This window comes from Sinocyclocheilus grahami, unplaced genomic scaffold (assembly GCF_001515645.1).
Source record: "Sinocyclocheilus grahami isolate Dianchi unplaced genomic scaffold, SAMN03320097.WGS_v1.1 scaffold915.1, whole genome shotgun sequence".
Classification (NCBI taxonomy): Eukaryota; Metazoa; Chordata; class Actinopteri; order Cypriniformes; family Cyprinidae; genus Sinocyclocheilus; species Sinocyclocheilus grahami.
This window is the reverse complement of record NW_015506094.1, coordinates 395983-410806: the sequence shown is the minus strand read 5'-3', so window position 1 is coordinate 410806 and position 14824 is coordinate 395983. Positions and strand designations below refer to the sequence as shown.

Sequence of the window (14824 nt, the reverse complement as noted above, 5' to 3'; positions counted from 1 at the left end):
GACTTAAACCCAATTTAGCATCTCTGGAGAGACCTAAAAATGGGTGTCCACCAACGTTTACCATCTAACCTGACAGAACTGGAGAGGATCTGCAACTTGGAGGAATGGCAGAGGATCCCCAAATGCAGGGGTGAACAACTTGTTGCATCTTTCCCAAAAAGACTCATGGCTGTATTAGATCAAAAGGGTGCTTCTACTAAATACTGAGCAAAGGGTCTGAATACTTAGGACCATGTGATATTTCAGTTTTTCTTTTTTTAATAAATCTGCAAAAATGTCAACAATTCTGTGTTTTTCTGTCAATATGGGGTGCTGTGTGTACATTAATGAGGAAAAAAATTAACTTAAATTATTTTAGCAAATGGCTGCACTATAACAAAGAGTGAAAAATTTAAGGGGGTCTGAATACTTTCCGTACCCACTGTATATTCTGACTATTTTGGACTGAGCGGGACGGAAACCACTGTGGAGTAGCCCAGTACCTGTGTGACTCATCATTTCAAGTTCAAGTTCAAGTCTGCTTTATTGTCAATTCTTCCACATGTACAGGACATACACACAGAGAATTGAAATTGCGTTACTCTCAGACCCTTGGGTGCATACAGATAACATAAATACAGATTAAATACAAAATATAACTATACAAATATACAAATAAGGTCGAATGTAAAAATATATATATAAAGCACAAGGCATATGGCAGATAGAGTGCAAACCAGTAAAGTAAACAACTGAAAAAAATTATTTGTAGTGCAAAAGAGCTTAGTCAGACTGATTAAAGTGACAGTGTGTGTGTGTGTGTATTCGGGAGGGGGGAGTGGGAGAGTCCGTTAGAGGGTCAGAGTTCAGTGGTGCGTGGGGCAAAAGAGGGGAGGGGGGGCAAGGTCGGGAGGGAGTTCAGCTTCCTGACAGCCTGATGGATGAAGCTGTCCTTCAGTCTGCTGGTCCTGGCCTGGAGACTCCGCAGTCTCCTCCCTGATGGCAGCAGACTGAAGAAGCTGTGTGTCGGGTGGGTGGGATCACTTGCAATGCAGAGGGCTTTGCAGGTGAGACGGGTGTTGTAAATGTCCTGAAGGGAGGGGAGAGAGGCACCAACGATCTTCTCAGCTGCTCTCACTATGCGTTGAAGTGTCTTGCGGCAGGACGCGTTGCAGGCGCCATACCACACAGTGATGCAGCTGGTCAGGATGCTCTCGATGGGGCCTCTGTAGAAGGTGCACATGATGGGGGCCGGGGCTCTGGCTCTTCTCAGTTTGCAGAGGAAGTAGAGACGCTGCTGTACATGTACATAAACAGAGCACAGTAGCTCAGTTTACAAGGTTCTTTCGCAAAACGCATGCAGTTTTATTAACCGCTAGAATGCCAAAACCTACATAGTGTACCTTTAATGGGATTTTTTTTTAAACACATATTTCTTGAACTATCCTTTTAAATAAATATGTAAATACTTAATAAATTAATCTGCTAATCAATCTCATTGATCAGAGGAACACAAAGGAAGAGAAATCGGCCAGTGTTGAGCTCTTCACTGATCTGATCCGCTCCATTGAGAGATGTCAGTCTGAGCTGCTGAAGATGATGGAGGAACAGCAGAAAGCAGCAGAGAAACAGGCTGAAGATCTCATTAAAGAGCTGCAGCAGGAAATCACTGATCTGAAGAGGAGAAACACTGAGCTGGAGCAGCTCTCACACACTGACGATCATCTGCACCTCCTGCAGGTCTGTCAACATTTGTATCATCACTGAGAATAGAGAATATTGCTGCATGGTGAGGCACTGCAAGACAAAGGCACTGACCATTTTTACCATACTTCAGAATTTGCACAGAACAGAATGAAACAGTGATCATATCAAATTAGGAAAATAACTAACATTTAAAAAATAATAATAAAAGCATAAAATTTAAGTCTCCTCTCTCCTGCTGTAGATGTTCTCATCCTTGTACAGTCATGTACATACAAAGAACTGGACTGAGATCAGTATTGACTCTGATGTGAATGTGTACTCTCTGAAGAATGTTCTGATTCAACTGGAGAAAACTCTAGATGGGACTCTAAATAAAAAATTCTGTCAATCTGGTATGTTAATATCAAATACAGTGAATAGATTTCTTATGTGAAGCTCTATCCAAACATGAACTCATGTTATAACCAGTTAAATCAGTATTACTTTAACATGCACTTTGACATGAAAGGAACATGATTTAACTATCCACATACCTGTACAAATTCCACTAATAATTACATCAGAAACACATATAGTATATAAAAATGCAAGCTTCACAATTCTGCATTTAATCTCTCTTACATGATTGTCCCTTAGGCTTCCATTAGAAGTGTATTTACTGTAAACACATTCTGCATTCTGTTTTACAAACTGCTAGATGAGGTACATTAAAATTCTACTGGTGCTGCAAATTAAGAAAAATTCACTGTTAACCTGAAATTAATTTGATAAATAATTAATCATCTCTTATTGTCATCTGTGTCCACAGGGTTGAAGTGTGTGCAGAAGTTTGCAGGTACAGTGTGACTGACACCATTTAATTTAAATACACTTACAATACTTTGTTTATAATCAGTACATATGAGCATATGTTTTCTCTCAGTGGATGTGACTCTGGATCCTGATACAGCGAATCCATATCTCATCCTGTCTGATGATGGAAAACAAGTCAGTGATGGAAACTTTAAGCAGGACGTCCCAGAAAACCCAAAGAGATTTGATGATTGTTCTTGTATTCTGGCAAAGCAGGGATTCAGTTCAGGGAGATTTTACTATGAGGTGCAGGTGAAGGGAAAGACTGGGTGGAGTTTAGGAGTGGCCAGAGAATCCATTAAGAGGAAGGGTACGATCACACTGACACCTGAGAATGGATTCTGGACTGTGATTCTAAGGAATGAAAATCAATATACAGCTTGTGATAATCCACCTGTCTCTTTCTCTCTGAAAGTGAAACCTGAGAAGGTGGGAGTGTTTGTGGATTATGAGGAGGGTCTGGTCTCGTTTTATGACGTGGGTTCCAGCTCTCATATCTACTCTCTCACTGGTCAGACTTTCACTGAGAAACTCTATCCATACTTTAGCCCATGCCATAATAATGAAGGCAGAAACTCAAACCCACTGATCATCTCACCTGTCAATTGAAATGAACACATCTTCCCTGAACACAAATTGCCCTGAAATATGAAACATGAAAACTGGACATACTAACTATGCAAGTGCTGCTGTGCTGTTAAAGGATTAAAATATGTATATCAAAACAAAAATAGGAATCTGCACACCAAGCCAAAAAATATATATAAATTTATAATTTATATTATGAAATAATGAGGATATGATCCACAATTAAGAAGATTTAATTGAACAATTAAAAGAATCAGAATGCATTTGAATGACTGGAAATAGAGAAAGATTATTTAGTTAAGGAATCTGCCAGCAGAGACTAACTCGGTTATGTTAACCAGCTAAACCATATCCCTGTAAAGTAAAGACAATGGACATATGGAAACTAATTTCTATTGCCTTTTTTTTTTTTTTTTTACTTTGTGTGCGGAATCCAATATGTTATTAGTCTATATTTCTGATAATCACAATTTTTGTTAACTTTCGTTTTTACAGAATACATAACTTCAATTTTACTCTTTAGCACTTACAGCTTTTCAAATCTGCTATGGTGAAAGTTTACATAATTTGATTTAATATGGTGAAATTCCACATGGTATGCTAAATTTTTACAATTTCCATAGTGTTCTAAATATTAAATTATAAAGACATTTCTGAAGCCATTTTTATAAAATACTAATAAAAATAAAACTGAAAGTCATGCCTATACAAACCACAGCATCCTCTAGAGACACTGAAACATGAAACATATTTGATCTAAAATAAAAAAATTTTTATCTGAGCATCACTTTACAAAGTTTGTTTCCCTTTACTGCAACTCTTACATTTCATTCACGCTTGTGCGTAGTTCAAATATGGCGTTTATATGCATTTCACCAGGTTAAACGTCAACATCAAAAGCCACGGGTTCCCACACGTGACTTGACTGAATGCTCCGTGCCAGTCTGAATCTGCATTCCTCACACAAAGCATCATATGACCTCAGAAGACTTAGAATATAGTGCATAATAGAGCATATAGTGCATTACTATTATGAAACTTCACGCTAACATCCAAAGTGTAAACAAAATGCAACATCATTAAATTTAAGAATGGTTTGTGCTTGTTCCACATCACAAATGAAGACTAGTGGCTCATTGACGTACAGTGATGATGAGGTCTGGTGTTCGCAGTCTGAAGTTGAACTGTGTGGCCAGAATCTGTCTGGTCTGATTGACCCGTCCGGTGACCGTGAGCATCAGAGCGCCCTGATCCACCAGATGGTTTATGTACTTCTTATACAGCGAATAGTCTTGGCTGAAAACCAATGAGAACATCACATTACTGACAATGATAAAACAATTATATTGAGAATTATTTATCATTTTGCAGAGCACTCCACCCTGGGTTTCTTCATCAAGTGATGTTTGACAAATGCAGCTACTAATTCAGACATTTTGGGCACAATAACCAGAGAAAAAGTCTCTGGTGGGACTGTTTAATAGTCAAACTCCACTCACTCTCTTGTGGTTTGAGGTCGACAGGAATCCGCTCCTTCTTCACAGTGTCTTTCAGCACTCCAGTGAAGTACATGACCATCACCTGGCCGTGCGCTGCTTTGAGCTTTTGTTCTTCAGGATGATGGAGAGTTTGGGATCTTCACCGATACGAGGTCCTACCCCATCCATGATGATCTCAATGCTCACGTCGTTTTCGATGGGTGATGTATAGATAGTCGGCTTGCAGCTAAAGCGACTGGCCATTTCTACAGCTATGCGCTCCTCCTCTGAACCTGAAAGACATGAACAGAGAGTAAAGAGTCAACCTTTATTTATATAGCGCTTTATACAATACAGATTGTGTCAAAGCAGCTTTACATTATAAAACAGGAAAGTAGTGTGTTGATAATGCAAGAGGACAAAAGTAAACACTCAATTTTTCAGTTAAAGTCGGTTCATCAATGGTACAAGAGGAGAGTCTTAGCCACTCTCTCTGATTAATCAGCTGTCTTTGATGATTGCTTTCTAATTGTTTAAGAAGACTTGTTCGAACAATTGATGAAGAAGGCTGTGTAGCCGAAACGCCTAGATCTACACTTTTAACTTTTTTAATGATTTAGATTTATACAAGTGCCTTGGAGTATTTTCATCCTTGCAGTTTGATCATTTACCTCTAATCATCCAAAGAGCAGTGGTGGTTACGTGAAGAGACCAGTGCAGCATTTTCGGCTTTTGTTGTTTTGTTATTCATTACCATTTTAAATTTATCTAGTTTATTATCACTATTAAAAGGTGGGTCTCGTCTTCAGTTTTGGATGGTATTTTATCTATTTTTATGTGAAGTGCACTTTGTGCTGAATTTCTTGTATGAAATGTGCTACTGTGTACAAATTAAGTTTATTATTAGAATGTATTATTAAATATGCATATCCATTATTATTAAATATGCATAAATATGCATTGAAAGGGTTTATTATTATTATTATTATTATTATTAAATATCCATGAACAATACCAATCGGAAGCATGTCTATGCTGCCTTAAAATGCTTTCTAGGAAGACAGTTCTAGGTTTTGGACCAGATGCATTTGTTTTGTTACCTTCTGTGTATTTGTAGAGGTGTGTGATGTCCACACGCGCGTCAGATCCCACAGCTTTAGTACTGATGCACTGACCAATGGAGTTCTTCTCCACATGAACCTGACTCAAACTTCCATCGGGTTTCTTCTGCCAGTAGATTCTGTCACTGTTAACCTGAGATGCACAGTGAAACCAAATCAGCCATTCAGTAGATCTTTTAATGTTTTAAATAAAATGTGTTCGAAATGTCATCAGACACAAATGAGGGTGAAAAGAAGTGTATTTGAAGTGCTCACTTCCAAAAGGGTCTGGCTGCAGACTTGCACTTGCACTCTCAGACTTGCATTCTCAGACTTGCACTCTCAGACACTTGCACTTCCGCTAGCGACGTCACTTGCAGTACACTTATTTTTTTTATTTTGTTCTATTTATTTATTCTTTTTGTTTGAATCTCTGAACATTTTACAACAGTAGCCAGGTGGTGAAGACAAGACAAAAGAAACTAAATTACGAAGTCACTTGCAATCTTCACTTGCACTCTCCGATAGCTGCGACGTCACTTGCAATCGACACAAATCGTGCGTGTTGCCAATGGAGACAAGATGCTGTGGCGGTGATTAAATGATTAAAACTAATTTTGTACCGTAACTTACAGGGTCCTGCAAGCCATCTGTAGGAGAAAAAGACAAGACCCGCAAATCCGTGGCCACAGAACAGCAGAATATGAACGCAATGCGCAAAGTCTCTCGCTAAGCATTTTCCTCCTGTAGAAAAACATAAACACTTAACATGGCTTAATGTATTAAGATGCTATTAAAATATCAAATTTAATATACAGTTTATTAATATAATGAATATGTATATAGTATTTTCCTCCCACACCGCAAAACGTGGCATAATGTGGCATAATGGACTAAGATGATAAAGAACTCAATGCTCTTGATTATTAAAAGATAGCCTACATAACTAATATACAGGCAAGCAGGTGAGCCCAGAATAAATGCAACACGCAAAGTTTAGCATTAAAGGTTTTTCCATATAGAATAAACTGTCTACAGCTCTTTTATTTTTAACGTGCAATTTAATGCATTGCGTTCTGGGCTCGTCTGCTTGCCTGTACGGAGTTGATCCTTTTAAAATCACTTAATGCATTTCATAATGCACGTTCATATTTGCTGTTCTGTATATACTTTGAGTCAACAACAAGACATATAGGCTACTGAATTGTCTTTATCCGTTATTATGCCACATTAAGTGTTTTGCTGTATGGGAGGACAAGTGAAAGTTTGCGCATTGTGTTCATGGCCATCTGCTTGCCTTGTAGTACATTAAATAATAACTATATATCGAATTTGATCTTTTAATTGCACTTAATGTATCTTAATACATTAAGCCATATTAAGTGTTTGTTTTTCTACAGGAGGAAAACGCTTAACGAGAGACTTTGTGCATTTTCTTGCAGGACCCTGTATGTTATAGTACTAAATTAGTTTTAATCATTTAATCACCGCCACAGCGTCTTGTCTGCATTGGCAACATGCACGATTTGTGTCGATTGCAAGTGACGTCGCAGGTATCGGAGAGTGCAAGAGGCGATTGCAAGTGACTTCATAAGTTAGTTTCTTTTGTCTTGCCTTCACCACCTGGCTACTGTTGTAAAATGTTGAGAGATTCAAACAATCAATAAATAGAACAAAATAAAAAATAAAAAAGACTGCAAGTGACTTCGTTTTTGTCAAACATATTAGCGTATTGAACATATTTATTAGTTCCCCCCAAAACAATTATACATATCTAGTGTAGCGTTAGTTCTGGCAGGTCACGTTAGTCAAGCTCACATCAGCTGACTCTCAGCTGATCCCCATCAACCTATGGGAATACGACACCTATCTAAGCATTCATATATAAGGTCCCTCAGTATTATCAGCAGTTTTCGCATTGCTCAATAGCTAATTACCCTCCTCCATCCCCAGCTCCTCCTCTGTCAGTCAGGATTCAGCCTTCTGATTCTCCTTGAATCAGACTAATTCTAAAATGTGTACATAACATTATTGAACTTTAACGATATCTGTAATACATTTATGCTGGTTCCGTTCTGTTTACCCTGGGGGGGGGGGTTATCGCTGCTCTCCCTGCTCTCATCCATGCTAGGCTGCATGGATGCGCAGGGAGTTCTTGCCCAGAACAGAACCATACCGCCAATCCAAACTGTATTCTAATTGTCAATCATCTTTGATGACAGTGGTCCTGACAGAATTAGTACTTTATAAACAATAAAGTGATATTAAAGTGTACTATACAGTGTTATTTGAAAATCATTCATATATTTTAGTTTTTATAAATATTTTGAATTATTTTTTTTTCCCCCATTCATTTAAAGTTTTGTTCATTTTGTTGTTTTTGTCATTTTTTATTAGTTTTTGTTTTTAAAAAATGTTTTGTTTCATTTTTATTTAAGTTTTTTTATTCATTATTTATTCAATTATTTTAGTTCTTCAAGTTAAACTAAATAAAAAATTAGAAATGTTGCCTTGGCAACTAACTGAAATAAAATAAGTCTATTTTATTTTGTTATTTTGTTAATATTTGCTATATTTCAAGTGATTTTAGTTTTAGTTAACTATAATAACCCTGGTACTATATTCATTTAAAGTGTCAGTAATAATGTATTTGAGAACTGTCACTAATGCGTCATAATCGTCATATGATGCGATTTAAATTTTTCCTTTCTCTTTGGAGTGTTACAAGCTCTTGGTGCATAAAGAAGATCTGTAAAGTTGCAAAGACTAAAGTCTCAAATCCAAAGAGATATTCTTTATAAAAGTTAAGAGTCAGCCACGCCTACCTAAAACGGCTCGTTCTAACACGCCCCCACATACCTACCTCACGATGTGGAAAGATTTGCATAACGCCGCCCAAATGTTCACGCAAAGAAAGAAGGCATAACTTGTATTCTCACTGTAGTATTGTTGCTGCCGCCATGTCGTGAAGATGCTGTGTGTTTCGAAACTACTTTGTTTGGCCTTCCAAAAGAGGACGATAATCCGCCGGCCTCCACTCACTCTAGCCGCCGTGTGTGACGCTGTGTTTTGTTGTGACAGCGAAACTATTTTGTTTGGTCTTCCAAAAGAGGACACAACTAGACATCAGTGGTTAAGTTGTATTTACAACACTGTTCCAGAACAGTAATTCAAATATTCAGATGTGTGCAGCACATTTTATGAAGGACAGTTTCCTGATCCTGGGAGAGTAGACTACAATGCCGGCTGTTCTGACTCATAGATTGTAAGTTTTTATATATATATAAAGAATTTGCCACTGACGATTCAAATGCGAGTTTTGAGCAGTGTAGTAGCACTTGTTGTTTGTCATTTCTCCGATCACAAATGCAGACATGGTTTTATGTTTACGCGGCACGATGCAATGCGTAAAAAGATAGTATAAGTCATTATAATCCGTAATCATGTCTCCACTGGATGCAACAAATGTCTCGTTTATAATGGGTTTTATTGGTTTTATTGAGCATAGAGGAGCAACAATATGGAAAATCATGTGTTTTTTTAACCTTAAACCACAAAAACACATTTCATTACACCAAATACACAAAATAATGTTCTTTTTAGCAACATCATATGACCCCTTTAAGGCAAGACACTACAGGCAAAACCATTGTTTTTTTTATGATTTTGGGGTATTTTGCTTCCCTAACTTGTCTTCTTTAGGACTAGTGAAAAGAAAACATCTAAAATATACTTTAAAGTGTTTATCTGCTTTGTAGATTTCAATTATAATACATGTTTTTTAACTGTCACAGAATGGAACGCACAGGATTGTGGGATATCAAAAGGCAGCGAAGGATACATCTATGGTGCTTTCAAAAATCGGCCAGATGAAGGCATCTCAGGAGACAGGAACTGAAGCTAACATTGAATTTGGACGTGCCTTGATGCCTTCGAATGCCTCCTCCAAAGGCAGCATTTTTCAGTTTACGGATGCAACCCTAGGTAAGTAAGCCTATTCTGACGCAACTTAAGTAAACGTATATCCGAATCTCACGAGAATTTGTGCACCACACAGGTAATTCTTGCCTACACTTTTATGAATACTAAGGATTCGAACATACTCATTCTTCGCCTGCTGCTTTTTGCCTACTAAATAGTAGGGAAGTATGCGGTTTTGGACACAGCCACTGTTTCGTGAAGCTTTGAGAACCCTTTGCGAATCATTTGTTTCGCCTGTCAAACTTCCAAAATCATGTAATTTCAGTAATCAAGGCTTCATTACGTCATAACTGTTTCGAAACGTTTTGAAATTTCAATGGTTTCGAATCGAACCACTGAGTCAGCGGCTATGGTTTTTATACGATCTCCGATCCATTTGATCAATTTCTAGAAATTTTTTATGAGACACTTGTGTAATTTAAAGGATGAGTAGTAGTCATCTTATTGCCCTGTTTAGACATAAAACTAACAAACAAGCCCTGCAAATTAATAATAATTATTTTAAAAACAGATACAGACAATTCACATTTAATGGTATTTTTTTATTTAATGAATTATACTTTCAATAATACATTTGCAATGGGTTTGTAAAATGTTTTATGCATGTTTTGGCCTGAGTTTTTGTTGCATTTACACAGTTTTGACCAGCAGTGGTCACCAGTGTGTGGTGTACGCTTCTAAACAGTGAATAATTTGAGATGTAATTGATTCAAAACTTCGGAAAGGTTCAGTTCTCCCATCACTATCGCGAAAGCGGAACGCGCACGAACACAAGAGGTGGGATTTATTGCATGAACTAATCACATAACCATTCAATCCATTCATATCGCGATGGAGGCATTGCCTCCTCTCACGTGACTTTTCCCCATTCATTCTCAATTACCCCCCACCAAACTCACCGCACGTTTTAGGGGGTCTGTTAAAACTCAATGGGCTCAGGGGAGGCGAGAGAGGCGTGAACTCCAGCTGTTATTTTACCAGTACCATTCCGACAGCAAGAACTATCCTGAACTAAATGAAGATAAAAGTCTTGGCGTATGATGTGTTTATTGAACCAATCAGATAAGAGTAAATGGAGAGTCAGCAAGAGCCTCATTTGATTGGCTACAAGGTGGTGGAAACACGATTTACACCTTTACAAATCCTCTCTCGTGCATGCAAATTTAATTTACGCTTACAGTCTTATGTACACTTCCACAGATATTACCCTGCGCATGCAAATTTTTTTACGTCATTTTACCTTCATAATCGCTTCATCTGGAAAGCATCTGCTGTGGGGGAACATCTGGGAAACATCTGATTGGTATTAAAATACTGAAAACGTTTGGATTTTTTAAATGTATTTATCATGCCTTCTTTTGCTAATTTTCAAATTCCTTTATATATTTTATTGTTTTCCCTTTGAGACCCAGAAAGATTTCACTTTGAAACATATGCAGTCTGTGCAGTTTCTAACAAGCTGCAATTGAGTAAACTGTGATAACTTGATATTTGACAGTACTGTCATCATAAAAGAAACTAACCAAACTAAATAAATACTCAAAAAGTTCCCTACACTGTTACACAGGGATAAATTAGAAACGGTTTCATATTCATGATTATGGGCGGAGCTACAGTAAGATGTTGAGTGAAAGACTGCAGTGAAAGTGAAACTTAAAAGCTTCATCAAACAACAATTCTATTCAGAAACTATCAAATTAATGATCAGATCTGTTATTCACTCACAGGTAAGTGATGGAAATGTAAAGAGCTCATTCAGTAGTTTAATAGCATGTAGCAGTATCAGAATATTAGTAAGAAAATGTCATTTATTTGGTTGTAAATCAAATTCTGATGTGTGCTGTCATTTTACAGACGATAGAAACAGGATGTACTCAAACTTCCGGCAGAATGAACAAAGTCAAGTGAAAACCATAACTCGGTTAAACAAAAATGAAACCTGGTGTTTACATGCATGTTTATTTCGTACGTTATATGTTTGAAATATTCCCTGATAGCAGACGTATATCACAAAGATGTCTATTTGATGTCTGCATTTACATCTGCAAGACGTATTTTTTAGATCTGAAATACGTCTATAGGACATTTCCTATTAGATGTCAAATAGACATTTAGAAAATCGTTTTAAGATGTTTATGATTTAGAGTGTATGTAAAACTGACATCTTAAAGACTATCATATGTTTGTACACAACAGATGAGGCGTGAACTCCAGCTGTTATTTTACCAGTACCATTCCGACAGCAAGAACTATCCTGAACTAAATGAAGATAAAAGTCTTGGCGTATGATGTGTTTATTGAACCAATCAGATAAGAGTAAATGGAGAGTCAGCAAGAGCCTCATTTGATTGGCTACAAGGTGGTGGAAACACGATTTACACCTTTACAAATCCTCTCTCGTGCATGCAAATTTAATTTACGCTTACAGTCTTATGTACACTTCCACAGATATTACCCTGCGCATGCAAATTTTTTTACGTCATTTTACCTTCATAATCGCTTCATCTGGAAAGCATCTGCTGTGGGGGAACATCTGGGAAACATCTGATTGGTATTAAAATACTGAAAACGTTTGGATTTTTTAAATGTATTTATCATGCCTTCTTTTGCTAATTTTCAAATTCCTTTATATATTTTATTGTTTTCCCTTTGAGACCCAGAAAGATTTCACTTTGAAACATATGCAGTCTGTGCAGTTTCTAACAAGCTGCAATTGAGTAAACTGTGATAACTTGATATTTGACAGTACTGTCATCATAAAAGAAACTAACCAAACTAAATAAATACTCAAAAAGTTCCCTACACTGTTACACAGGGATAAATTAGAAACGGTTTCATATTCATGATTATGGGCGGAGCTACAGTAAGATGTTGAGTGAAAGACTGCAGTGAAAGTGAAACTTAAAAGCTTCATCAAACAACAATTCTATTCAGAAACTATCAAATTAATGATCAGATCTGTTATTCACTCACAGGTAAGTGATGGAAATGTAAAGAGCTCATTCAGTAGTTTAATAGCATGTAGCAGTATCAGAATATTAGTAAGAAAATGTCATTTATTTGGTTGTAAATCAAATTCTGATGTGTGCTGTCATTTTACAGACGATAGAAACAGGATGTACTCAAACTTCCGGCAGAATGAACAAAGTCAAGTGAAAACCATAACTCGGTTAAACAAAAATGAAACCTGGTGTTTACATGCATGTTTATTTCGTACGTTATATGTTTGAAATATTCCCTGATAGCAGACGTATATCACAAAGATGTCTATTTGATGTCTGCATTTACATCTGCAAGACGTATTTTTTAGATCTGAAATACGTCTATAGGACATTTCCTATTAGATGTCAAATAGACATTTAGAAAATCGTTTTAAGATGTTTATGATTTAGAGTGTATGTAAAACTGACATCTTAAAGACTATCATATGTTTGTACACAACAGATGCTTTCCAGATGAAGCGATCTTTAACAGACATCTTGCAGATGCATGTGTGCTATCTGGGTTACACTTCCGTCCTTTTCTGTGTTGTCTTTCATTTATAAAAATGCCTTTCCGTGCCATAATTAAATATTGTTGTAAAACTTCATTTGTTTAGTTTTTTTAATTTAGTTCCTTCTTCTACCACCCAATAATATGCACTGCAGTGCCACAGAGCCATCAGAAGCACCAGACCAGCAGTTTTAGACCGGAAGTTGGGGGCGGAGCTTATAGGCTCAGTGAAGTTTACATTCGTGAACTCTGTCCTAACTTCCAGTCAGAAACTGCTGTCACATATTACTCTATGGCTGCTTTGCCGATGAAATAAACAGTGGTTCATAATTTACGTTGTTTATTTATTATTACGTCTTTATAAAAGATTTTAGTTAGAATCATTTTTAAAAAGCAACATCCATACACAAAATAAATGACTCAATCACATCAAAATTAGTATCAAAACTACACACAGCTGGAATTTTAGAGAGGAAAATTTAAAAGAGAAAAAAAGAAGAATTAAGGAGAATAAATAAATTATGAATTACTGCCATAGTGTGAATAATATGTAATCCATTAAAAAGTAACTGTAATCTAATTATGAGCATTTTAAAAAGATGCTGCAGAGCGTGACGTCATATTACAATCACTGCAGCTTCCAAAGAAATTTCACATGCTCAAAGTCTAGTGTGACCGCGGCTTTACCCTGAAAACTGTCAGAAGATGGAAAGTTAAATTCATTGATAATTGTGTCTGAGTTTCTCTGTCTGTAGAATCAGCTGCTTCAGACACAGACAGACGTGCAGCAGATGATCCAGAACAGAATGAAGAAGATTGAAGAGATCCAGCACTCAGTAGAGCTGAGAAAAGTGAGTGGGGGAAAAAAAATATAAAAAATGAATAATGTTATAAATCATAATATTTCAGTCTGCTTAATAAAGGAGCTCAATTAAATGGATTAAAAAATGACACGTTTTAAGTGACATGAGGACAGTACATGAGAGAATTTTCCTTTTTGAGTTAACTATCACTTTAAGTAAATATGTAACAATATAACAGATTGTCACAGTTATGAACTTTTTATTGTGTTTCTCTCTGTTCCTGTTCTCCTGCCCTGTTTCGTTCTGTTAGTTTCTTATTAGTCCTGGTTTGTTTCTATGTTTATATGATTTGCAGCTGTCTATCATTCATTTTTTTCATTACGTATACTCCCTGTTCTGTTCAGTGTTTGCCGGTTATTGTTTATGTTCACGTGTTTGTGCTACGTTGGTTTCGGTGATCTCCTGTGTTCCTTGTGGATTTATTATTAAAGGACTGTTGTGGATTATTCTTCATCTTTGTGCGCTTATTATAGAGCACCAAGCATGACACAGATTGATTGTCATATAGAATATTTAGTTAATTGATCTCATTGATCAGAGGAACACAGAGGAAGAGAAATCGGCCAGTGTTGAGCTCTTCACTGATCTGATCCGCTCCATTGAGAGATGTCAGTCTGAGCTGCTGAAGATGATGGAGGAACAGCAGAAAGCAGCAGAGAAACAGGCTGAAGATCTCATTAAAGAGCTGCAGCAGGAAATCACTGATCTGAAGAGGAGAAACACTGAGCTGGAGCAGCTCTCACACACTGACGATCATCTGCACCTCCTGCAGGTCTGTCAACAT

At 36.9% G+C, this 14824-nt stretch overlaps 2 protein-coding genes across 2 annotated transcripts in view; both read left to right on the top strand.

Moving 5' to 3' along the window:
* The window catches only part of LOC107564191 (E3 ubiquitin-protein ligase TRIM39-like), a 6019-nt gene extending 2746 nt beyond the window's left edge, over positions 1–3273 (top strand). The window contains exons 4-7 of the mRNA XM_016249200.1: positions 1486–1719; positions 1928–2078; positions 2495–2521; positions 2609–3273. Coding sequence (XP_016104686.1) covers positions 1486–1719; positions 1928–2078; positions 2495–2521; positions 2609–3147 — 951 coding nt within the window. The 3' untranslated portion in view covers positions 3148–3273. The remainder of the gene's footprint in view (positions 1–1485; positions 1720–1927; positions 2079–2494; positions 2522–2608) is intronic.
* Positions 3274–12579: 9306 nt separating this feature from the next.
* Positions 12580–14824, top strand: part of LOC107564204 (endonuclease MutS2-like) — a 3090-nt gene continuing 845 nt past the window's right edge. Inside the window, exons 1-3 of the mRNA XM_016249210.1 lie at positions 12580–12660; positions 13933–14028; positions 14579–14812. Coding sequence (XP_016104696.1) covers positions 12634–12660; positions 13933–14028; positions 14579–14812 — 357 coding nt within the window. The 5' untranslated portion in view covers positions 12580–12633. The remainder of the gene's footprint in view (positions 12661–13932; positions 14029–14578; positions 14813–14824) is intronic.